The 23,887-nt window shown below is 53.9% G+C and overlaps 2 protein-coding genes across 2 annotated transcripts; both read right to left on the reverse strand.

Annotated features, from left to right (window-relative positions):
* Positions 1 to 1,060: 1,060 nt before the first annotated feature.
* Positions 1,061 to 8,162, reverse strand: LOC122376649. Its single transcript, XM_043356553.1, has 4 exons — positions 6,583 to 8,162; positions 5,117 to 5,364; positions 2,884 to 4,765; positions 1,061 to 2,000 (listed from the first exon to the last, which is right to left on the reverse strand). Exons 1-4 carry the CDS (start codon positions 8,160 to 8,162, stop codon positions 1,061 to 1,063), a joined length of 4,650 nt encoding a protein of 1,549 aa, XP_043212488.1.
* A 5,910-nt stretch (positions 8,163 to 14,072) lies between these two features.
* On the reverse strand, positions 14,073 to 21,096 carry LOC122376650. The gene is made up of 5 exons (XM_043356554.1): positions 20,864 to 21,096; positions 19,592 to 20,749; positions 18,127 to 18,374; positions 15,896 to 17,777; positions 14,073 to 15,012 (listed from the first exon to the last, which is right to left on the reverse strand). Exons 1-5 carry the CDS (start codon positions 21,094 to 21,096, stop codon positions 14,073 to 14,075), a joined length of 4,461 nt encoding a protein of 1,486 aa, XP_043212489.1.
* Positions 21,097 to 23,887: the final 2,791 nt, after the last annotated feature.

Consider the following 23,887-nt stretch of genomic DNA (forward strand, 5'->3'; position numbering starts at 1 on the left):
ACAATACCCTGCCCTACCCAGGATGGATGGATGGATGAACGCGATAACTGTACGTTTCGATGGCTATTGTTCAATGGGGCCATTAGTTTGATGTATGAGGTAATATTTTTATTTGTATGAGTTAGGTGAAATTTGATTCTTTAAACTGTATGGTATGCTGGTGCTGATTACGGGTTGTTTGAGTCCTTCGCATGCTGGCCCCTTATGCACTCAACCTTACCATACGCTACACTGCCCTACCCTACCCAGAAGCTCTACTCAACACATACCAAACCATACTTTATTTCTTGCCTTACCCGTAAGACGCTGGTTGTATCAGTCACCATCGCGACTAAGAAGATGCTGTCGGAGAATCCAGCGCAGCGCTCGTGCGTCCTCTTGTCTTCCTCCGGGCTGACACTAAGCCATGCCGTGATAAGGAGTGGAAGCAGCTGCAGTGCGCAGGTGACAGCACATGACATGTTTCTGCAACGTAATCAAATCTAGTGAATACAACAGTGAAATACTTACGTGTCGCTCCGTGTGGCTATTAGCTTTTACCCCGCAACCCGCCGCGTGGAGGCTGCCACATCGGGTTGCGTCTCTATTTAACGCCCGAGACCCCTCACCGGGTGCAGAGCGCACACCTCTGGTGAGGGAAGACACGGCGGCCGTGGGCAGCGGCAATAAGGCCCCCCGAGAAGTACTCGGTGTGTGCTACTCGCAGCCGATCGTATAGCTGGAGGCAAACGCCCATTGTTAGATGTGATCTCAAATATCAAAATATATCATCAAATATCAAATATATCATCAGAGCATATCAAACATGTTTTATAACATGCCACTCGATACATTGATTTATCCTCAAAATATAAGTTGCGCTCGCGCATTGGAGGTCACCAAAGCCAGTTGCGGCATTATGTTAATGTGTAAATTTTCCACTTGGCGGCGCATTGGCTCGCCAGGATTGATCCGTCCTGCATCACGGTCGGCCGGCCGTTTTCTCCTCGTTGCTCCTCGCTCCTCCTCTCCACGTTGCTCGTAGCGCTCTGGCTACCCGTCGCCTCTGCGACCCGCTGATCTACCGGCCATCACCTCGGCCCATCACCTCCGTGTACACCACATTGGGTGTTGCGCCTTGGCCACCTCTGGGCAGCGCGATCCTCAGATCCGCCGGCCGGCCGACCCGCGATGCAGCCACGTACAGCTGCCCGTGGCTGAATACTGGCTCCTCCAGAAAGACCGCGACCCGACCGAGCGTCTGCCCCTGGGCTTTGTTCACCGTCATGGCGAAACCTGGCCGCACGGGGAACTGGCGACGCTCCCAGCGGAAGGGAAACGCGTCATCCGGGGGCTGGAGTGGGAGCCGTGGAATAAGCACTTGCCTTCCGGCGTTTTTGCCGCAGGCGATGGTGGCCTCCATGAGTCGCGGGCTGATGATACGACCAGCGATAAGTCGCGTGCCATTGCACAGTCCGTCAGTGGCGGACAGATTACGAAGTAGCATGAGTGGCATGCCTGGCTTGATCATCAAGCAGTGAGGTGGGAAGCCGGGAGCGCACAGAGTGTTTAGATACTCATGTGGAATATCCAGCTGCTCGGCCTCCTCCACCAGACTGTCGGCGCTCAGCAGGCGGACGGCCTCTCCGGGGAAGCGCTCGGTGACTGCGGCGTTCAGCTCGTCGACCCGAGTGTTTCGCGGCGCGAGCACAGCCCGCGACGCCATCCACTCCCGGTCGCCGTGTCGCCCTGCCAGGTCATCAAACACCCAGTCAATGACAGCGTCGATATCGGCGTCCATCACCAGGTGCGGGGGCAGCTGAACAAACCCATCCTCGGGGCCCTCTGCGCGTCCCTCTCCCAGCTCGAGCAGCCAGTCACAGAACGCCCGCAGCTCTGGACCGTCCGGCCCGGCTGCCCGCCGCGCCCGCATGTTCTCCAGCAGCGGCGCCACAATGAAGTGACGCCACAGCGCTGACCGTCGCAGACAGGCGTCCACCACCTGTGCGCGGGTACCGTGCCTGAAACGGACAATAATATGCATATAAAAACGCGCCGAGACGGCCACTAATGCTAAGAAATGGCTGCTTAGCCGGCGCCCTGGTGGGGGTCTAAGCCACAGGGGAAAAACTAAAGCATAAATTTTTTCGGGAACCGTTTTTCTGCGAAACTTTTTCATCAAGGTTGTATTGTCGATTTTATCAGCGACGCATTCCGCTCGTTGAGACGCGTCAAATGAAGCATAATCTCACCTCAAAAGACCGACTACAAAATCTGACCTAGGGTCGAGGTCGTGACCCTACCGGTAAAGGTCATGTGTCATAATAACTGTCAATTTGTATCGTTTAACTGAATCCATCTGACTAACGTGTTTGCATCGCTCTAACATGTTTACTTAAAGTTATCGCAAAAACTGCTGGATGACCCGTCTTAATCTTAATCTGGAAACCTGTTGACCTTATGTGACCGGATGTAAGAAATAACTCACACGATGCACAATGGATTTATTTTCGGCCATAGCAAATTTAGCCCATATTTCTTTACTGGGCTCACTGTGTGGGCGAGTGTGAGTGTAAACTGGCGAGTGTGGTCAAAAAGCCCCTCCCACCAGGGCGAAGCCAAAGAAACCACAAAGCATGCGGTCTACGATCAATCCGCTGCGGCAGTGTGTTTACGACGCTGGCATCGATATAAATGAGTGAATACGTTTTGAAGGCATAGCGGTTGAATGTTCATGGCTCCGACTTATTTCACATGTTAAACTGCAATAATGCGATTGGGCCGAAGAGCATTATATCAGTTGCATTCAATTACACACTAATAATAACAAACGTACCACAGCTATTATAATTGTATATACATTTTTTTTCTCATACACACTGAACGCCTGTTGTTGTTAGTTACCTGATGACTGGGAGAATTTGGCGGAAATCCCCGCCCAGCACGAGGACTTTTCCGCCGAACGGCTCCTCGCTGCCAGTGACGTCACGCAGCGTGCGGTCGAACGCCTCCAGGTGGTGACGGTGGGCCATGGGGGCCTCGTCCCACACGATGAGCGCCGTCCGTCGGATGAGCTCCGCCAGCGGGCTCTGCGCGCTGATGGCGCACGTTGATGTCGCGTCCACCTGCAGCGGTGCCTTGAAACGCGAGTGGTATGTGCGCCCGCCGTCCAGCAGAGTGGCAGCAATTCCACTGAAGGCCACTGCGAGCGCTACCATACCCTGCGAGCGCACCGCCGCCAGCAGCGTGTTGAAGACGTACGTCTTTCCGGTGCCACCAGCGGCGTCCACGAACACGGCCAGCGGACGCCGCCCGTCGACGGCCGTCATTACCAGGTCGAAGACGTGGCGCTGCGGCGGCAGCAGAGTGGGCAGCTGGATGGCCACCTGGTCTCTGAGCGCTGCTGCGTCATATTCCAGCTCCTCTTGAATGAGCCGCGGCAGCTGGCGCAGCTCGGCGGCCTGCTGCAGCTCAGCTGCCCGCGCCCGCTGATCGGGCGTCACCTCCGGCAGACCGAAGTCTCGGAGCTCTTTGCCGGCCTGCTGTAGCTGCCGCTCCAGGTCCACCAGTGTTAGTGCAGCGCGCAGCTCGTCCGGCAGGTCGCGATGACGACGGCCGAAGTCATCAGACATGGCGTCCAGGTGACGCCGGAACAGCTCTGACGGATCGGCTGGTGCGCAGAAGAGCAGCAGCGTCACGAAGAGGCGCCGGATTTGAGCCGGCATCTGTGCGTGCGCCGCGTCCTCCATCGTCACCTCCCACTCGCGGTCGTCCTGCAGAAGGCCACGCAGGCAGCACGCCTCACGATAGGTGGCACAGACCACGCCGTCCACGGTGCGCAGCTCCTCAAAGGACGCCGCCCCCGCGACGTGGTGCAGCAGCACGCGGAGGTAGAACACGTCGCCGTGACGTGGTGAGAGGCTCACCACGCGGCCGATTGCCTCTGCCGCCTGCTGTTGGCGCCGTTTGCGCCACACCTTCTGGCCGGCCTGCCAGGTATACCGCGACGGGAAGTCCGGGTAGAGCAGTCGGCGGCAGTCCGGGTCGGCGGCGGCCGACTCCCGGTTATACTCCAGCCAGGCGGTGAGATGGGTGCGTCGGGCGGCCTGAGCCGCCTGCCGCTCCTGTCCCGGCTCGAAGTACACCAGCTGGTGATCCTCGAGGTGCACCTGTAGAGCGACCACGTTCGGCTGCCGCTGGCTCATCGGCATGTCGAACAGACGCCAGCAGGCTTCACTGGCACCGATCGAGCGCATGTCCTGGTACTCTGCGATCTCGTCATCGCCGCCGATCAGGTTGTCAGCGCGCACCATCTGGCGGTCCGGGCCCTTGTAGATGTACCTGAAAAGATACTTGACACTCTGCACCGAACAGCACACCTCCACGTTCACGTGAGCCTCATATTTCAGGGACAGGTATGGAGAGAAGGGTACCACCCACTGGTTGGTGATGAGCCGCCCGTCACGCACAAACTCCTGGCCGCCCTCGGCTGCCGGTCGCCGCCTGTAGACAGGGTACGGATGGTCATCCCGCCACTCTGTCTCGTTGGCGAACGGCTTGGGAAAGCCCTTGGAGCAGCGGCCGCCATCCATGCAGGCGGCCGTCGGGTTGGCGGCGCCGCACTGGCGGTGTACCATGGTACTCACCACGATCTCGTGCAGGCGGCGCGCCTGGTCTGACCTGGCTGGGTCGGGCAGTTCCGCCGTGATCACCGCGTCTACATCGTCGGCAGTCCGCGGGCGGTCCTCCTGCCGGACGATGACCAGGATATGGCCGTGCGGCAGACCTGCAGGGAAAGTAAATAATGTTTTAAGCGGCGATTGAGATAGAATAGGACCTTAAAAAATTGACTTCAGGTCAAAGTCATGTGGTGACTTTTTATGAACCAACATGACCTTTCGGGCCACTGCTGGCCATAAGCTGCACTTTGCTCATTGCAACTGGGCAGATGTTGCGATTCTGAAAAAAAATCTTGCGGTTTAGACTTGTAAGTTCGACCTGACCTAAGTGACCTGAGCGCTAAAATTATGCACACGACGTAAAATTGATGCATGATGAGCTGTATTGGTTTTCTTCACACTCCCTCCTCCCCCCCCCCCCACACACACACGAACACAAACCTTTAGTGCCTACTCACCTCGTTTTTGGAACTCGACCACCATCAGCATGGAGACACAGCGTCCGAAGATGCCGCTGGTGGTGAGCTCCTTCAGCAGGGCCTTCAGCTTTAGGTGGAACACCCTGGCCACCAGATCGGGGCGGGACTGCGCATCCTGGCCGGGCAGGAGCGCCGCCTGGATCTCAGGCCAGTTTGGGTTGCAGGTGAACGTCACGAAGTACGTCGGCCTGCCGTACACTCGCACGATGGCCATGGCGTCTTGGTACCTGATTCATTGAGACAAAGGTAAAACACCAAATGAGGAAATGAAGTATCGCAAAAATCCTATCTAAAGGCTGACATATACACCTATCACAACGCGACCAATTGGTTGGGGGGAGAGAGAGAGGGGGGATGAGATTGTGTGGCTCTTTGGAATTGTGGCCTTTCGTGACCTCACGACACAAATGTGACGTCATCAGTATTCAAAATAGAGCCCTTCCGTTCTCGAGAGCCCAGAATATCCGTAGTTACATGAACACGGTCATATCATGAAAATTTCATGACCCTGACCCAAATGACCTTTGACCTGTGACCTACTTTTCGAGACCATGTTTGGCCGGAATCGCGATTCGGAGTATGTCGGCTCGCATTAGCCGCGCGTTTGCAGTCTTTTCGTGGTTTCAAGCGTTCAAACAATGTGATATGATGTTGGTCCCAGGCATTAGGGTGGGTATCAAAGTCACCTGAAGGTCAGGTCAGGTCATTGACCTTTGATGACCTCGGCTCACTTTTCGAGTTTTACATGTTTCGAGGCTAGCTATTCTTTGGAGCTGAATTCGAATTTAGCGACCATTTGAACATGTACGAAGTAGTTTTGGTGCCTTCGGATTTCGGAACATGTTATGAAGCTGACAGAGACGGTTGACACCTACCGCGAATACCCGGCAGAACACCTACTGGTTGACCTGACCTGACCTGACCCGACCTGACCTTAATGCATGAAGACATCATTGCGATCAAAACTAATATGATATTCGAGATAACCACCCCGGAAAACCCCATAACAGCCACACTTTACGACGTTCTAACAGGTCCCGGTTTTCCCGACTTTTGGGTAATTGAACTGACCTCAGAGGTCACCATTTGACCTATGACCTTAAAACCGGGTACCGTTGGCTTCGTCTCGTAACGACCTACACGATGTTTTTTTCGGCGAGGCTCTATTTGTAACTAAAGTCATTTGACATGACCTGGTGACCTGACCTTGAGTGATCTTGGTATGCAATTTTCACAACACATGCAGAATAGATGCATTATGATGTGTACCAAAAACGGTGGCAACAATTTTTGAGATATTCACGAAAAACCCCAGCGGGGCGGGGGGGGGGGGCTGTTCAAAATCACACTTTCCCCCCCCCCCCCAACAGGGCACGGGTTAAACATTTGATTCAACAACCGATTTCTACATAATAAGCAATGTAACGCGCTCGTAAATAATTCACCTGCGCTGGTAGTACCGGGGCCCGCCGGTGAAGGAAGCCGGCAGGATGACACGCTGACCGACGCGGTCTCCGCCGGCCAGCTCCCTTTCGGCGTCCCCCGGCAGCGCGTCCTGGAGGCGCTGGTACAGCTCGGCACGCAGGCCGGCCTGGTTCCGAGCCAGGTACAGCAGACGCTGGGTCTCTACGCGCGCAAAAGCCATGCACACGTACTCCTGAAACAGGCGTCCTGCGCGGAACAGTGAGTCATCGAGGTCGGGTCGCAGCTGCAGCCGATGAGCGTAGTACTGCATCAGCGACACGCCCCTCACGTCCCCGCGCCCGTTTGCCACCGCCTGCCGTAGGTCGGGCTGCCAGCCGTCTGTGCCAAACGGCAGAAGGAGCACAAAGTGCAGAGCCTCAAACGCCCGGTGCGTCTCATTTACCGTCTGGAGGAACGGACCTTCGGCATCGGCACGGCGACGCAGCACGATGTCCTGATGGACGGGCTCCTCGTCCATCAGCACGGCCACCTCCCGGAACCCCTCGGCGCGGTTGTACCGTCGGGGGTGCTGGTCGGCCGGGCGGGCGTCGGCACTTACCACCAGTCTCTGCTGCTGAACCTCCTCCTCCGGCAGCTCGGCGGCGTGGATAAAGTCCTGCACATAGGGATTTACCTGACGCAGCAGGACCTGCAGCTGTTCGAGCAGCGTCAGCAGGCGCGCCCGCTCCGGCTCCCGGGTGCCGCGGGGCAGCGGCACGTGTCCTAGACGCAGCGCGGCCTCGGCCGCCGGGTCGTCACAGTCCGGGTCATTCACATAAATCTGGGCGAACGACGGCCGCTCCCCGTCTCTGGCCTGCAGCGGACCGACGCGGTGGTACAACCTACCTTGAATGATCACTGATGGTGCATACCCACCGTCCGCCGGCCTCACCTCCCGTGTCATCATAGACGCCAGCGACAGCGCCGTGTTCAGGCGCCGGGAGTGCTGTCTGAATGTGCGTGCCTCCAGCGTGTCGCCCGTCCACAGTTCACGGAGCAGCGGTGGCGGGGCGGGCAGGGGATCTAGGTTTACCTTTCCCCCCGAACAGCACAGAGTGGCCCGCTCCTCTCGCCAGAGGAGGGCGCCGCAGTGCGGACATACCGTGTCGCGTGCCCCCGTGTCGAGCCTGGCCACCGGCTGGCGACCGGACAGCACAGAGTCGGCGTCACAGGCGGCTCGATTGGCCCGGTCGACTCTGCGGCGCCCCTCCATGTGGCCCCTCGCGTCGGCCGCCCGTTCCGCGTCACGTACCTCGTTGGGCATGTCAGCCCGTCGCTGTCGCTGCCTCTCGGCCTCTGCCAGGCGCCCAGCGTCATCGAGGGCGGCACGCCGCTGTCGCTGCCTTTCAGCGTCCGCTTCTCTCTCGGCGTCATCCATGACAGCCCTTCGCTGTCGCTGCCGTTCAGCGTGCGCTTCTCTCTCAGCGTCATCCATGGCGGCCCGCCGCTGTCGCTGCCGTTCGGCGTCCGCTTCTCTTTGTGCCTCATCGAAGGCCGCCCGTCGCTGTCTTTCCCGCTCGGCGTTACGGAGCGCCTCGGCCTCCCTCCTGGCCTGAGCCATCCGTTCACGCCGCCGGCGCTGGGCCGCGGCATTTGCCGCCCGAGCAGCACTGCCACGGTCATGACGCGGCATGGCTGTCTAAGTTAGCTGGGTAAAAGTGCAGACAGTAGATGATGCTTTTGGACAACTTATGAGTAATCAAGCTAACGGCAGGTATGGTATCTACCCGAATGACTCGAATTACTCAATCAAATAACTCCTCGCAAAGTTTCAATGATCAGCCGTTGAGCAAGGAAATTCACATCAGGGCTTACTGAGACAATCAAGTGAGCGCAGATCATACGCACAAATAGGCGCAAAATTTCACTCAAACGATCGCCTCTCGAAAAGTCAATAGTCATCCCAACAGCGAAACATATTACTCGAGCCTGTGGTGCATTCACTCACAGACTGCTCTTGCTGAAATTGTTTACCATTGTTGCGTGTCCCGTTGCTATGCGACAAATCAAGGTCGTGGCTAAAAAGGGAACTAAAATTTTGATCAAGTTTTCATAAATAAATCTCTCACGCTATGCAAATAAAATTTTAGCTTGAAGTGTACCTACTTAAATATCTAAAATGTTATATAAGGAATCATATGAGTTATATGCGTAAAACACTTGCTCTCTCCATATTAAAATTTCCGTCATATCGTTACCGAGATCTGAGTTACTCCGGTATTGGAGCTCAATCAGGTCAGTCCGCTCTGGCGCGATCGGTAGCGCATCCGGCTTTAAGCTCTTAGGTCCCGGGTTCGATTCCCGGGCGGGCTGTGGTACTTTTCTTTATCGACGCAATCAATTAAAATTCCTTCGTAAACAGCGTGACGCTAGCGAAACACGGTCGTATGCTTGAGTCATTTTCACATAAGTTTTTTGACTTTTCGATAATATTTTGGGTGGATATTGGTCAGAAAAGAATGCTCTTTCCGAATATGTAGGTTTCATAGCGATTGATCAGCGTTTTCAATACGTTTTGATGTTGTAAAGGACATCGCGCTTCGCGCGAAATAAATTTTTAATTTAATTTTTCAATATTAAAGAAATGGTACGGATCGTCACTTTTTATTTGCTTTCCTATTATTACACGTACATTTGTCTGCAAAATGATACAACACCGATTTCATTCCGTCAAGCCGTTTTCCAGCGACATCGGTTTTCTTCCCACAATGCATGAAATCGGTCATTTTTTAACAACCGGGGGTGCTATCTTGCACGTGGCGCGTGCTATACTATGAAACCATATCAATACGCTAGGCCCATCTCTCCTCTATCCAGTGGTGGCAACCGCATGTCTCTACGACCTCGTTTCGCCGAGTAATAAGCTCGGGAAAGGAGCGCTGCAGGCCCAATTTTCGTCCGATCTGCATGTCAGCCAGCCCCGTGTTAACCGTATGAGAGCACCCTTTTGCACGTGCTGACGGCGCACCCCTGGTGCGATCAGGGGTGCGCCGTATCGCCCAAACATGGCCTAGATGGCCATGTTTGGGCGATAACTGTATAGATTCGATAGATATTGTTAATGGGGGCATTAGTTTGGGTGTATGAGGTTATATTTTTATTTGTATGAGCTAGGTGAAGTTTGACATTTGGTTTTAACTGAACTGTATGGTATGCTGGTGCTGATTACCCGGGGTTGTTTTAGTCTTTCGGATGTTGGGCCCTTATGCACTCAAACTTAACATAACCTACAAATATACATACCCTACCTCTACCCTACCCTACCCTACCCTACCCTACCCTACCCTACCCTACCCTACCCTACCCTACCCTACCCTACCCTACCCTACCCTACCCTACCCTACCCTACCCTACCCTACCCTACCCTACCCTACCCTACCCACACCCTACCTTACTCATAACCTACACGTAGTTACCCTTCTCATACTCGATTAAAGTAACGTACCAAATTTGAGCGCGATCGGCCCAGCCGTTCTTGAGATATCAAACTGGCCCACTGCACGTGCGCACGCGCTGAGACTCCAGATGACTTGTGCCAGCCACCTTTCTAAACTGTTCCTATCAGTATACAAAATTTGAGAGAAATCGGCCCAGCCGTTCTTGAGATGTAGAAGCGGACCCCTCACGTGCGCACGTGCAATCGATCCACCCTACCTGTCACACATGACCATGCATCGCCAGATGAGTGCCCCCTCCACCCACAGTCCAAGTTTCAGCGCAATCGGCCCAGTAGCAGCTGAGTTATTCCTAGTACAAAAATGTGCTGTTTACTGGTAGGCGCTTATTTTCAGTGTTTGGGATTCCCCTTGGCGGGCGGTGCATTGCAGCCCATGCTTTGATAGCTATTGTCAAAAGTTGAATGACTTGCCGGCCATAAGCCATCGATCGGATTTTGTCGAAAAATACCGGTAACGTTAACAAAACACGGTCACATGCTTGAGTCATTTTCACAAAAGTTTATTGACTTTTCGATAATATTTTGGGTGGATATTGGTCAGAAAAGAATGCTCTTTCCGAATATGTAGGTTTCATAGCGATTGATCAGCGTTTTCAATACGTTTTGATGTTGTAAAGGACGTCGCGCTACGCGCGAATCAAATTTTCAAATTAATTTTTCATTATTAAGGAAATGGTACGGATCATCAGTTTTTGTTTGCTATTCTCTGATTACACATACATTTGTCTACAAAATGATACAACACCGATTTCATTCCGTCAAGCCGTTTTCCAGCAGCATCGATTTTCTCTCCACAATGCACGAAATCGGTCATTTTTTCACAACCGTGGGTTTTACCTTGCACGTGTCGCGTGCTGTACTATGAAACCATGTCAATACGCTAGTTCCATCTCTCCTCTATCCAGTGGTGAAAACCGCTTCTCGCTGCGCCCACCCGTTGCCGACTTATACAGCCGGGAAGCAGGCGCCGCAGGCCGGTTTTCGTACGATGTTCGTTTTGACCGTTTCCCGTGTTAACCCTATGGCGCACGCGAGCGCGTGCTGACGGCGCACCCCTGGTCCGATCACGCCCAAATTTTAATACAAAGGCCGCCCACGCCCACAGATTCGACATGCCAAATTTCACGTCGCTACGCGGCGCCTTGCAGGCGCAATAAGACACATAAGTCATGACACACGGATGCACGTCGTACAGACATGTTATAAATCATAATATAGACTAGATGGCATATTTTGCGCTATAACTGTGCGTTTTGATAGATGCATTTGATGGGGCATTAGTTTGGGTGTGGGAACTTGTGATTTTTATTTGTCTTATTTTGTCAGAGTTGGATATTTTTTTGAACGGCATGTTATGCCGGTGCTGGTTGTTGGTTGTTAGAGCCTTTCTCATGGTTTGCCTTTAACGAACTCAAAGCTACCCTAACCTAACCTACCCATACCCTACCTTACTAATAACTGACACATAGTTACCCTTCTCATACTCGATTAAAGTAATGTACCAAATTTGAGCGCAATCGGCCCAGCCGTTCTTGATATATAAAAGCGGCCCGCTGCACGTGCGCACGCGCTAACTGAGACTCCAGATGACTTGTGCCAGCCGCCTTTCTAAATTGTCCCCAACAGTGAACAAAATTTGAGCGAAATCGGCCCAGCCGTTCTTGAGATGTATAAGTGGACCCCTCACGTGCGCACGTGCAATCGATCCACCCTACCTGTCACACATGACCATGCATCGCCAGGTGAGTGCCCCCTCCACCCACAGTCCAAGTTTCAGCGCAATCGGCCCAGTAGTAGCTGAGTTATTCCCAGTACAATAATGTGCTGTTTATTGGTAGGCGCTTATTTTCAGTGTTTGGAATTCCCCTTGGCGGGCGGTGCATTGCAGCCCATGCTTTGATAGCTATTGTCAAAAGTTGAATGACTTGCCGGCCATAAGCCATCGATCGGATTTTGTCGAAAAATACCTGTAACGTTAACAAATCACGGTCGTCTGTTTGAGTCATTTTCACAAAAGTTTATTGACTTTTCGATAATGTTTTGGGTGGATATTGGTCAGAAAAGAATGCTCTTTCCGAATATGTAGGTTTCTTAGCGATTGATCAGCGTTTTCAATACGTTTTGATGTTGTAAAGGACGTCGCGCTCCGCGCGAATCAAATTTTCAAATTAATTTTTCATTATTAAGGAAATGGTACGGAGCATCAGTTTTTGTTTGCTATTATCTGATTACACATACATTTATCTGCAAAATGATACAACTTCGATTTAATTCCGTCAAGCCGTTTTCCAGCGGCATCGATTTTCCCGTCACAATGCATGAAATCGGTCATTTTTTCACAACCGGGGGTGCTGTCTTGCACGTGGCGCGTGCTATACTATGCAACCATGTCAATACGCTAGGCCCATCTCTCCTCTATCCAGTGGTGGAAACCCCACCTCGCTACGGCAATCTGTCGCCGAGTTTTGGGCCCGGGAAGCGGGCGCCGCAGGCCGGTTTTCGCCCGATCTTCGATTTGACCGTTTCCCGTGTTAACCCTATGGCGCACGCGAGCGCGTGCTGACGGCGCACCCCTGGGCCGATCACCCCCAAATTTTAATACAAAGGCCGCCCACGCCCACAGATTCGACATGCCAAATTTCACGTCGCTACGCGGCGCCTTGCAGGCGCAATAAGACACATAAGTCATGACACACGGATGCACGTCGTACAGACAACTTATAATTCATAATATAGACTAGATGGCCATGTTTGCGCGATAACTGTATAGATTCGATAGATATTGTTAATGGGGGCATTAGTTTGGGTGTATGAGGTTATATTTTTATTTGTATGAGCTATGTGAAGTTTGACATTTGGTTTTAATTGAACTGTATGGTATGCTGGTGCTGATTACCGGGTTGTTTGAGTCTTTCGGATGTTGGGCCCTTATGCACTCAAATTTAACATACACTACAATACCCTGCCCTACCCAGGATGGATGGATGGATGAACGCGATAACTGTACGTTTCGATGGCTATTGTTCAATGGGGCCATTAGTTTGATGTATGAGGTAATATTTTTATTTGTATGAGTTAGGTGAAATTTGATTCTTTAAACTGTATGGTATGCTGGTGCTGATTACGGGTTGTTTGAGTCCTTCGCATGCTGGCCCCTTATGCACTCAACCTTACCATACGCTACACTGCCCTACCCTACCCAGAAGCTCTACTCAACACATACCAAACCATACTTTATTTCTTGCCTTACCCGTAAGACGCTGGTTGTATCAGTCACCATCGCGACTAAGAAGATGCTGTCGGAGAATCCAGCGCAGCGCTCGTGCGTCCTCTTGTCTTCCTCCGGGCTGACACTAAGCCATGCCGTGATAAGGAGTGGAAGCAGCTGCAGTGCGCAGGTGACAGCACATGACATGTTTCTGCAACGTAATCAAATCTAGTGAATACAACAGTGAAATACTTACGTGTCGCTCCGTGTGGCTATTAGCTTTTACCCCGCAACCCGCCGCGTGGAGGCTGCCACATCGGGTTGCGTCTCTATTTAACGCCCGAGACCCCTCACCGGGTGCAGAGCGCACACCTCTGGTGAGGGAAGACACGGCGGCCGTGGGCAGCGGCAATAAGGCCCCCCGAGAAGTACTCGGTGTGTGCTACTCGCAGCCGATCGTATAGCTGGAGGCAAACGCCCATTGTTAGATGTGATCTCAAATATCAAAATATATCATCAAATATCAAATATATCATCAGAGCATATCAAACATGTTTTATAACATGCCACTCGATACATTGATTTATCCTCAAAATATAAGTTGCGCTCGCGCATTGGAGGTCACCAAAGCCAGTTGCGGCATTATGTTAATGTGTAAATTTTCCACTTGGCGGCGCATTGGCTCGCCAGGATTGATCCGTCCTGCATCACGGTCGGCCGGCCGTTTTCTCCTCGTTGCTCCTCGCTCCTCCTCTCCACGTTGCTCGTAGCGCTCTGGCTACCCGTCGCCTCTGCGACCCGCTGATCTACCGGCCATCACCTCGGCCCATCACCTCCGTGTACACCACATTGGGTGTTGCGCCTTGGCCACCTCTGGGCAGCGCGATCCTCAGATCCGCCGGCCGGCCGACCCGCGATGCAGCCACGTACAGCTGCCCGTGGCTGAATACTGGCTCCTCCAGAAAGACCGCGACCCGACCGAGCGTCTGCCCCTGGGCTTTGTTCACCGTCATGGCGAAACCTGGCCGCACGGGGAACTGGCGACGCTCCCAGCGGAAGGGAAACGCGTCATCCGGGGGCTGGAGTGGGAGCCGTGGAATAAGCACTTGCCTTCCGGCGTTTTTGCCGCAGGCGATGGTGGCCTCCATGAGTCGCGGGCTGATGATACGACCAGCGATAAGTCGCGTGCCATTGCACAGTCCGTCAGTGGCGGACAGATTACGAAGTAGCATGAGTGGCATGCCTGGCTTGATCATCAAGCAGTGAGGTGGGAAGCCGGGAGCGCACAGAGTGTTTAGATACTCATGTGGAATATCCAGCTGCTCGGCCTCCTCCACCAGACTGTCGGCGCTCAGCAGGCGGACGGCCTCTCCGGGGAAGCGCTCGGTGACTGCGGCGTTCAGCTCGTCGACCCGAGTGTTTCGCGGCGCGAGCACAGCCCGCGACGCCATCCACTCCCGGTCGCCGTGTCGCCCTGCCAGGTCATCAAACACCCAGTCAATGACAGCGTCGATATCGGCGTCCATCACCAGGTGCGGGGGCAGCTGAACAAACCCATCCTCGGGGCCCTCTGCGCGTCCCTCTCCCAGCTCGAGCAGCCAGTCACAGAACGCCCGCAGCTCTGGACCGTCCGGCCCGGCTGCCCGCCGCGCCCGCATGTTCTCCAGCAGCGGCGCCACAATGAAGTGACGCCACAGCGCTGACCGTCGCAGACAGGCGTCCACCACCTGTGCGCGGGTACCGTGCCTGAAACGGACAATAATATGCATATAAAAACGCGCCGAGACGGCCACTAATGCTAAGAAATGGCTGCTTAGCCGGCGCCCTGGTGGGGGTCTAAGCCACAGGGGAAAAACTAAAGCATAAATTTTTTCGGGAACCGTTTTTCTGCGAAACTTTTTCATCAAGGTTGTATTGTCGATTTTATCAGCGACGCATTCCGCTCGTTGAGACGCGTCAAATGAAGCATAATCTCACCTCAAAAGACCGACTACAAAATCTGACCTAGGGTCGAGGTCGTGACCCTACCGGTAAAGGTCATGTGTCATAATAACTGTCAATTTGTATCGTTTAACTGAATCCATCTGACTAACGTGTTTGCATCGCTCTAACATGTTTACTTAAAGTTATCGCAAAAACTGCTGGATGACCCGTCTTAATCTTAATCTGGAAACCTGTTGACCTTATGTGACCGGATGTAAGAAATAACTCACACGATGCACAATGGATTTATTTTCGGCCATAGCAAATTTAGCCCATATTTCTTTACTGGGCTCACTGTGTGGGCGAGTGTGAGTGTAAACTGGCGAGTGTGGTCAAAAAGCCCCTCCCACCAGGGCGAAGCCAAAGAAACCACAAAGCATGCGGTCTACGATCAATCCGCTGCGGCAGTGTGTTTACGACGCTGGCATCGATATAAATGAGTGAATACGTTTTGAAGGCATAGCGGTTGAATGTTCATGGCTCCGACTTATTTCACATGTTAAACTGCAATAATGCGATTGGGCCGAAGAGCATTATATCAGTTGCATTCAATTACACACTAATAATAACAAACGTACCACAGCTATTATAATTGTATATACATTTTTTTTCTCATACACACTGAACGCCTGTTGTTGTTAGTTACCTGATGACTGGGAGAATTTGGCGGAAATCCCCGCCCAGCACGAGGACTTTTCCGCCGAACGGCTCCTCGCTGCCAGTGACGTCACGCAGCGTGCGGTCGAACGCCTCCAGGTGGTGACGGTGGGCCATGGGGGCCTCGTCCCACACGATGAGCGCCGTCCGTCGGATGAGCTCCGCCAGCGGGCTCTGCGCGCTGATGGCGCACGTTGATGTCGCGTCCACCTGCAGCGGTGCCTTGAAACGCGAGTGGTATGTGCGCCCGCCGTCCAGCAGAGTGGCAGCAATTCCACTGAAGGCCACTGCGAGCGCTACCATACCCTGCGAGCGCACCGCCGCCAGCAGCGTGTTGAAGACGTACGTCTTTCCGGTGCCACCAGCGGCGTCCACGAACACGGCCAGCGGACGCCGCCCGTCGACGGCCGTCATTACCAGGTCGAAGACGTGGCGCTGCGGCGGCAGCAGAGTGGGCAGCTGGATGGCCACCTGGTCTCTGAGCGCTGCTGCGTCATATTCCAGCTCCTCTTGAATGAGCCGCGGCAGCTGGCGCAGCTCGGCGGCCTGCTGCAGCTCAGCTGCCCGCGCCCGCTGATCGGGCGTCACCTCCGGCAGACCGAAGTCTCGGAGCTCTTTGCCGGCCTGCTGTAGCTGCCGCTCCAGGTCCACCAGTGTTAGTGCAGCGCGCAGCTCGTCCGGCAGGTCGCGATGACGACGGCCGAAGTCATCAGACATGGCGTCCAGGTGACGCCGGAACAGCTCTGACGGATCGGCTGGTGCGCAGAAGAGCAGCAGCGTCACGAAGAGGCGCCGGATTTGAGCCGGCATCTGTGCGTGCGCCGCGTCCTCCATCGTCACCTCCCACTCGCGGTCGTCCTGCAGAAGGCCACGCAGGCAGCACGCCTCACGATAGGTGGCACAGACCACGCCGTCCACGGTGCGCAGCTCCTCAAAGGACGCCGCCCCCGCGACGTGGTGCAGCAGCACGCGGAGGTAGAACACGTCGCCGTGACGTGGTGAGAGGCTCACCACGCGGCCGATTGCCTCTGCCGCCTGCTGTTGGCGCCGTTTGCGCCACACCTTCTGGCCGGCCTGCCAGGTATACCGCGACGGGAAGTCCGGGTAGAGCAGTCGGCGGCAGTCCGGGTCGGCGGCGGCCGACTCCCGGTTATACTCCAGCCAGGCGGTGAGATGGGTGCGTCGGGCGGCCTGAGCCGCCTGCCGCTCCTGTCCCGGCTCGAAGTACACCAGCTGGTGATCCTCGAGGTGCACCTGTAGAGCGACCACGTTCGGCTGCCGCTGGCTCATCGGCATGTCGAACAGACGCCAGCAGGCTTCACTGGCACCGATCGAGCGCATGTCCTGGTACTCTGCGATCTCGTCATCGCCGCCGATCAGGTTGTCAGCGCGCACCATCTGGCGGTCCGGGCCCTTGTAGATGTACCTGAAAAGATACTTGACACTCTGCACCGAACAGCACACCTCCACGTTCACGTGAGCCTCATATTTCAGGGACAGGTATGGAGAGAAGGGTACCACCCACTGGTTGGTGATGAGCCGCCCGTCACGCACAAACTCCTGGCCGCCCTCGGCTGCCGGTCGCCGCCTGTAGACAGGGTACGGATGGTCATCCCGCCACTCTGTCTCGTTGGCGAACGGCTTGGGAAAGCCCTTGGAGCAGCGGCCGCCATCCATGCAGGCGGCCGTCGGGTTGGCGGCGCCGCACTGGCGGTGTACCATGGTACTCACCACGATCTCGTGCAGGCGGCGCGCCTGGTCTGACCTGGCTGGGTCGGGCAGTTCCGCCGTGATCACCGCGTCTACATCGTCGGCAGTCCGCGGGCGGTCCTCCTGCCGGACGATGACCAGGATATGGCCGTGCGGCAGACCTGCAGGGAAAGTAAATAATGTTTTAAGCGGCGATTGAGATAGAATAGGACCTTAAAAAATTGACTTCAGGTCAAAGTCATGTGGTGACTTTTTATGAACCAACATGACCTTTCGGGCCACTGCTGGCCATAAGCTGCACTTTGCTCATTGCAACTGGGCAGATGTTGCGATTCTGAAAAAAATCTTGCGGTTTAGACTTGTAAGTTCGACCTGACCTAAGTGACCTGAGCGCTAAAATTATGCACACGACGTAAAATTGATGCATGATGAGCTGTATTGGTTTTCTTCACACTCCCTCCTCCCCCCCCCCCACACACACACGAACACAAACCTTTAGTGCCTACTCACCTCGTTTTTGGAACTCGACCACCATCAGCATGGAGACACAGCGTCCGAAGATGCCGCTGGTGGTGAGCTCCTTCAGCAGGGCCTTCAGCTTTAGGTGGAACACCCTGGCCACCAGATCGGGGCGGGACTGCGCATCCTGGCCGGGCAGGAGCGCCGCCTGGATCTCAGGCCAGTTTGGGTTGCAGGTGAACGTCACGAAGTACGTCGGCCTGCCGTACACTCGCACGATGGCCATGGCGTCTTGGTACCTGATTCATTGAGACAAAGGTAAAACACCAAATGAGGAAATGAAGTATCGCAAAAATCCTATCTAAAGGCTGACATATACACCTATCACAACGCGACCAATTGGTTGGGGGGAGAGAGAGAGGGGGGATGAGATTGTGTGGCTCTTTGGAATTGTGGCCTTTCGTGACCTCACGACACAAATGTGACGTCATCAGTATTCAAAATAGAGCCCTTCCGTTCTCGAGAGCCCAGAATATCCGTAGTTACATGAACACGGTCATATCATGAAAATTTCATGACCCTGACCCAAATGACCTTGACCTGTGACCTACTTTTCGAGACCATGTTTGGCCGGAATCGCGATTCGGAGTATGTCGGCTCGCATTAGCCGCGCGTTTGCAGTCTTTTCGTGGTTTCAAGCGTTCAAACAATGTGATATGATGTTGGTCCCAGGCATTAGGGTGGGTATCAAAGTCACCTGAAGGTCAGGTCAGGTCATTGACCTTTGATGACCTCGGCTCACTTTTCGAGTTTTACATGTTTCGAGGCTAGCTATTCTTTGGAGCTGAATTCGAATTTAGCGACCATTTGAACATGTACGAAGTAGTTTTGGTGCCTTCGGATTTCGGAACATGTTATGAAGCTGACAGAGACGGTTGACACCTACCGCGAATACCCGGCAGAACACCTACTGGTTGACCTGACCTGACCTGACCCGACCTGACCTTAATGCATGAAGACATCATTGCGATCAAAACTAATATGATATTCGAGATAACCACCCCGGAAAACCCCATAACAGCCACACTTTACGACGTTCTAACAGGTCCCGGTTTTCCCGACTTTTGGGTAATTGAACTGACCTCAGAGGTCACCATTTGACCTATGACCTTAAAACCGGGTACCGTTGGCTTCGTCTCGTAACGACCTACACGATGTTTTTTTCGGCGAGGCTCTATTTGTAACTAAAGTCATTTGACATGACCTGGTGACCTGACCTTGAGTGATCTTGGTATGCAATTTTCACAACACATGCAGAATAGATGCATTATGATGTGTACCAAAAACGGTGGCAACAATTTTTGAGATATTCACGAAAAACCCCAGCGGGGCGGGGGGGGGGGGCTGTTCAAAATCACACTTTCCCCCCCCCCCCCAACAGGGCACGGGTTAAACATTTGATTCAACAACCGATTTCTACATAATAAGCAATGTAACGCGCTCGTAAATAATTCACCTGCGCTGGTAGTACCGGGGCCCGCCGGTGAAGGAAGCCGGCAGGATGACACGCTGACCGACGCGGTCTCCGCCGGCCAGCTCCCTTTCGGCGTCCCCCGGCAGCGCGTCCTGGAGGCGCTGGTACAGCTCGGCACGCAGGCCGGCCTGGTTCCGAGCCAGGTACAGCAGACGCTGGGTCTCTACGCGCGCAAAAGCCATGCACACGTACTCCTGAAACAGGCGTCCTGCGCGGAACAGTGAGTCATCGAGGTCGGGTCGCAGCTGCAGCCGATGAGCGTAGTACTGCATCAGCGACACGCCCCTCACGTCCCCGCGCCCGTTTGCCACCGCCTGCCGTAGGTCGGGCTGCCAGCCGTCTGTGCCAAACGGCAGAAGGAGCACAAAGTGCAGAGCCTCAAACGCCCGGTGCGTCTCATTTACCGTCTGGAGGAACGGACCTTCGGCATCGGCACGGCGACGCAGCACGATGTCCTGATGGACGGGCTCCTCGTCCATCAGCACGGCCACCTCCCGGAACCCCTCGGCGCGGTTGTACCGTCGGGGGTGCTGGTCGGCCGGGCGGGCGTCGGCACTTACCACCAGTCTCTGCTGCTGAACCTCCTCCTCCGGCAGCTCGGCGGCGTGGATAAAGTCCTGCACATAGGGATTTACCTGACGCAGCAGGACCTGCAGCTGTTCGAGCAGCGTCAGCAGGCGCGCCCGCTCCGGCTCCCGGGTGCCGCGGGGCAGCGGCACGTGTCCTAGACGCAGCGCGGCCTCGGCCGCCGGGTCGTCACAGTCCGGGTCATTCACATAAATCTGGGCGAACGACGGCCGCTCCCCGTCTCTGGCCTGCAGCGGACCGACGCGGTGGTACAACCTACCTTGAATGATCACTGATGGTGCATACCCACCGTCCGCCGGCCTCACCTCCCGTGTCATCATAGACGCCAGCGACAGCGCCGTGTTCAGGCGCCGGGAGTGCTGTCTGAATGTGCGTGCCTCCAGCGTGTCGCCCGTCCACAGTTCACGGAGCAGCGGTGGCGGGGCGGGCAGGGGATCTAGGTTTACCTTTCCCCCCGAAACAGCACAGAGTGGCCCGCTCCTCTCGCCAGAGGAGGGCGCCGCAGTGCGGACATACCGTGTCGCGTGCCCCCGTGTCGAGCCTGGCCACCGGCTGGCGACCGGACAGCACAGAGTCGGCGTCACAGGCGGCTCGATTGGCCCGGTCGACTCTGCGGCGCCCCTCCATGTGGCCCCTCGCGTCGGCCGCCCGTTCCGCGTCACGTACCTCGTTGGCATGTCAGCCCGTCGCTGTCGCTGCCTCTCGGCCTCTGCCAGGCGCCCAGCGTCATCGAGGGCGGCACGCCGCGCGCTGCCTTTCAGCGTCCGCTTCTCTCTCGGCGTCATCCATGACAGCCCTTCGCTGTCGCTGCCGTTCAGCGTGCGCTTCTCTCTCAGCGTCATCCATGGCGGCCCGCCGCTGTCGCTGCCGTTCGGCGTCCGCTTCTCTTTGTGCCTCATCGAAGGCCGCCCGTCGCTGTCTTTCCCGCTCGGCGTTACGGAGCGCCTCGGCCTCCCTCCTGGCCTGAGCCATCCGTTCACGCCGCCGGCGCTGGGCCGCGGCATTTGCCGCCCGACAGCACGCCACGGTCATGACGCGGCATGGCTGTCTAAGTTAGCTGGGTAAAAGTGCAGACAGTAGATTGCTTTTGGACAACTTATGAGTAATCAAGCTAACGGCAGGTATGGTATCTACCCGAATGACTCGAATTACTCATCAAATAACTCCTCGCAAAGTTTCAATGATCAGCCGTTGAGCAAGGAAATTCACATCAGGGCTTACTGAGACAATCAAGTGAGCGCAGATCATACGCACAAATAGGCCAAAATTTCACTCAAACGATCGCCTCTCGAAAAGTCAATAGTCATCCCACAGCGAAACATATTACTCGAGCCTGTGGTGCATTCACTCACAGACTGCTCTTGCTGAAATTGTTTTACCATTGTTGCGTGTCCCGTTGCTATGCGACAAATCAAGGTCGTGGCTAAAAAGGGAACTAAAATTTTGATCAAGTTTTCATAAATAATCTCTCACGCTATGCAAATAAAATTTTAGCTTGAAGTGTACCTACTTAAATATCTAAAATGTTATATAAGGAATCATATGAGTTATATGCGTAAAACACTTGCTCTCTCCATATTAAAATTTCCGTCATATCGTTACCGAGATCTGAGTTACTCCGATTGGAGCTCAATCAGTGTCAGTCCGCTCTGGCGCGATCGGTAGCGCATCCGGCTTTAAGCTCTTAGGTCCCGGGTTCGATTCCCGGGCTGTCTGTGGTACTTTTCTTTATCGACGCAATCAATTAAATTCCTTCGTAAACAGCGTGACGCTAGCGAAACACGGTCGTATGCTTGAGTCATTTTTCACATAAGTTTTTTGACTTTTCGATAATATTTTGGGTGGATATTGGTCAGAAAAGAATGCTCTTTCCGAATATGTAGGTTTCATAGCGATTGATCAGCGTTTTCAATACGTTTTGATGTTGTAAAGGACATCGCGCTTCGCGCGAAATAATTTTTAATTTAATTTTTCAATATTAAAGAAATGGTACGGATCGTCACTTTTTATTTGCTTTCCTATTATTACACGTACATTTGTCTGCAAAATGATACAACCCGATTTCATTCCGTCAAGCCGTTTTCCCCAGCGACATCGTTTTCTTCCCACAATGCATGAATCGGTCATTTTTTAACAACCGGGGTGCTATCTTGCACGTGGCGCGTGCTATACTATGAAACCATATCAATACGCTAGGCCCATCTCTCCTCTATCCAGTGGTGGCAACCGCATGTCTCTACGACCTCGTTTCGCCGAGTAATAAGCTCGGGAAAGAGCGCTGCAGGCCCAATTTTCGTCCGATCTGCATGTCAGCCCCCCGTGTTAACCGTATGAGAGCACCCTTTTGCACGTGCTGACGGCGCACCCCGGTGCGATCAGGGTGCGCCGTATCGCCCAAACATGGCCTAGATGGCCATGTTTGGGCGATAACTGTATAGATTCGATAGATATTGTTAATGGGGCATTAGTTTGGGTGTATGAGGTTATATTTTTATTTGTATGAGCTAGGTGAAGTTTGACATTTGGTTTTAACTGAACTGTATGGTATGCTGTGCTGATTACCCGGGGTTGTTTTAGTCTTTCGGATGTTGGCCCTTATGCACTCAAACTTAACATAACCTACAATATACATACCCTACCTCTACCCTACCCTACCCTACCCTACCCTACCCTACCCTACCCTACCCTACCCTACCCTACCCTACCCTACCCTACCCTACCCCTAACCCTACCCTACCCTACCCTACCCTACCTACCCTACCCTACCCTACCCACACCCTACCTTACTCATAACCTACACGTAGTTACCCTTCTCATACTCGATTAAAGTACGTACCAAATTTGAGCGCGATCGGCCCAGCCGTTCTTGAGATATCAACTGGCCCACTGCACGTGCGCACGCGCTGAGACTCCAGATGACTTGTGCCAGCCACCTTTCTAAACTGTTCCTATCAGTATACAAAATTTGAGAGAAATCGGCCCAGCCGTTCTTGAGATGTAGAAGCGGACCCCTCACGTGCGCACGTGCAATCGATCCACCCTACCTGTCACACATGACCATAGCATCGCCAGATGAGTGCCCCCTCCACCCACAGTCCCAAGTTTCAGCGCAATCGGCCAGTAGCAGCTGATTATTCCTAGTACAAAAATGTGCTGTTTACTGGTAGGCGCTTATTTTCAGTGTTTGGGATTCCCCTTGGCGGGCGGTGCATTGCAGCCCATGCTTTGATAGCTATTGTCAAAAGTTGAATGACTTGCCGGCCTATCCACGATCGGATTTTGTCGAAAAATACCGGTAACGTTAACAAAACACTCACATGCTTGATCATTTTCACAAAATTTATTGACTTTTTCGATAATATTTTGGGTGGATATTGGTCAAAAGAATGCTCTTTCCGAATATGTAGGTTTCATAGCGATTGATCAGCGGTTTTCAATACGTTTTGATGTTTAAAGGACGTCGCGCTACGCGCGAATCAAATTTTCAAATTAATTTTTCATTATTAAGGAAATGGTACGGATCATCATTTTTTGTTGCTATTCTCTGATTACCATACTTTGTCTACAAAATGATACAACACCGATTTCATTCCGTCAAGCCGTTTTCCAGCAGCATCGATTTTTCTCTCAATGCACGAAATCGTCATTTTTTTCACAACCGTGGTTTTACCTTGCACGTGTCGCGTGCTG

The sequence above is a fragment of the Amphibalanus amphitrite genome, unplaced genomic scaffold (assembly GCF_019059575.1).
Source record: "Amphibalanus amphitrite isolate SeventyFive unplaced genomic scaffold, NRLGWU_Aamphi_draft 002224F_arrow, whole genome shotgun sequence".
Taxonomy (NCBI): domain Eukaryota; kingdom Metazoa; phylum Arthropoda; class Thecostraca; order Balanomorpha; family Balanidae; genus Amphibalanus; species Amphibalanus amphitrite.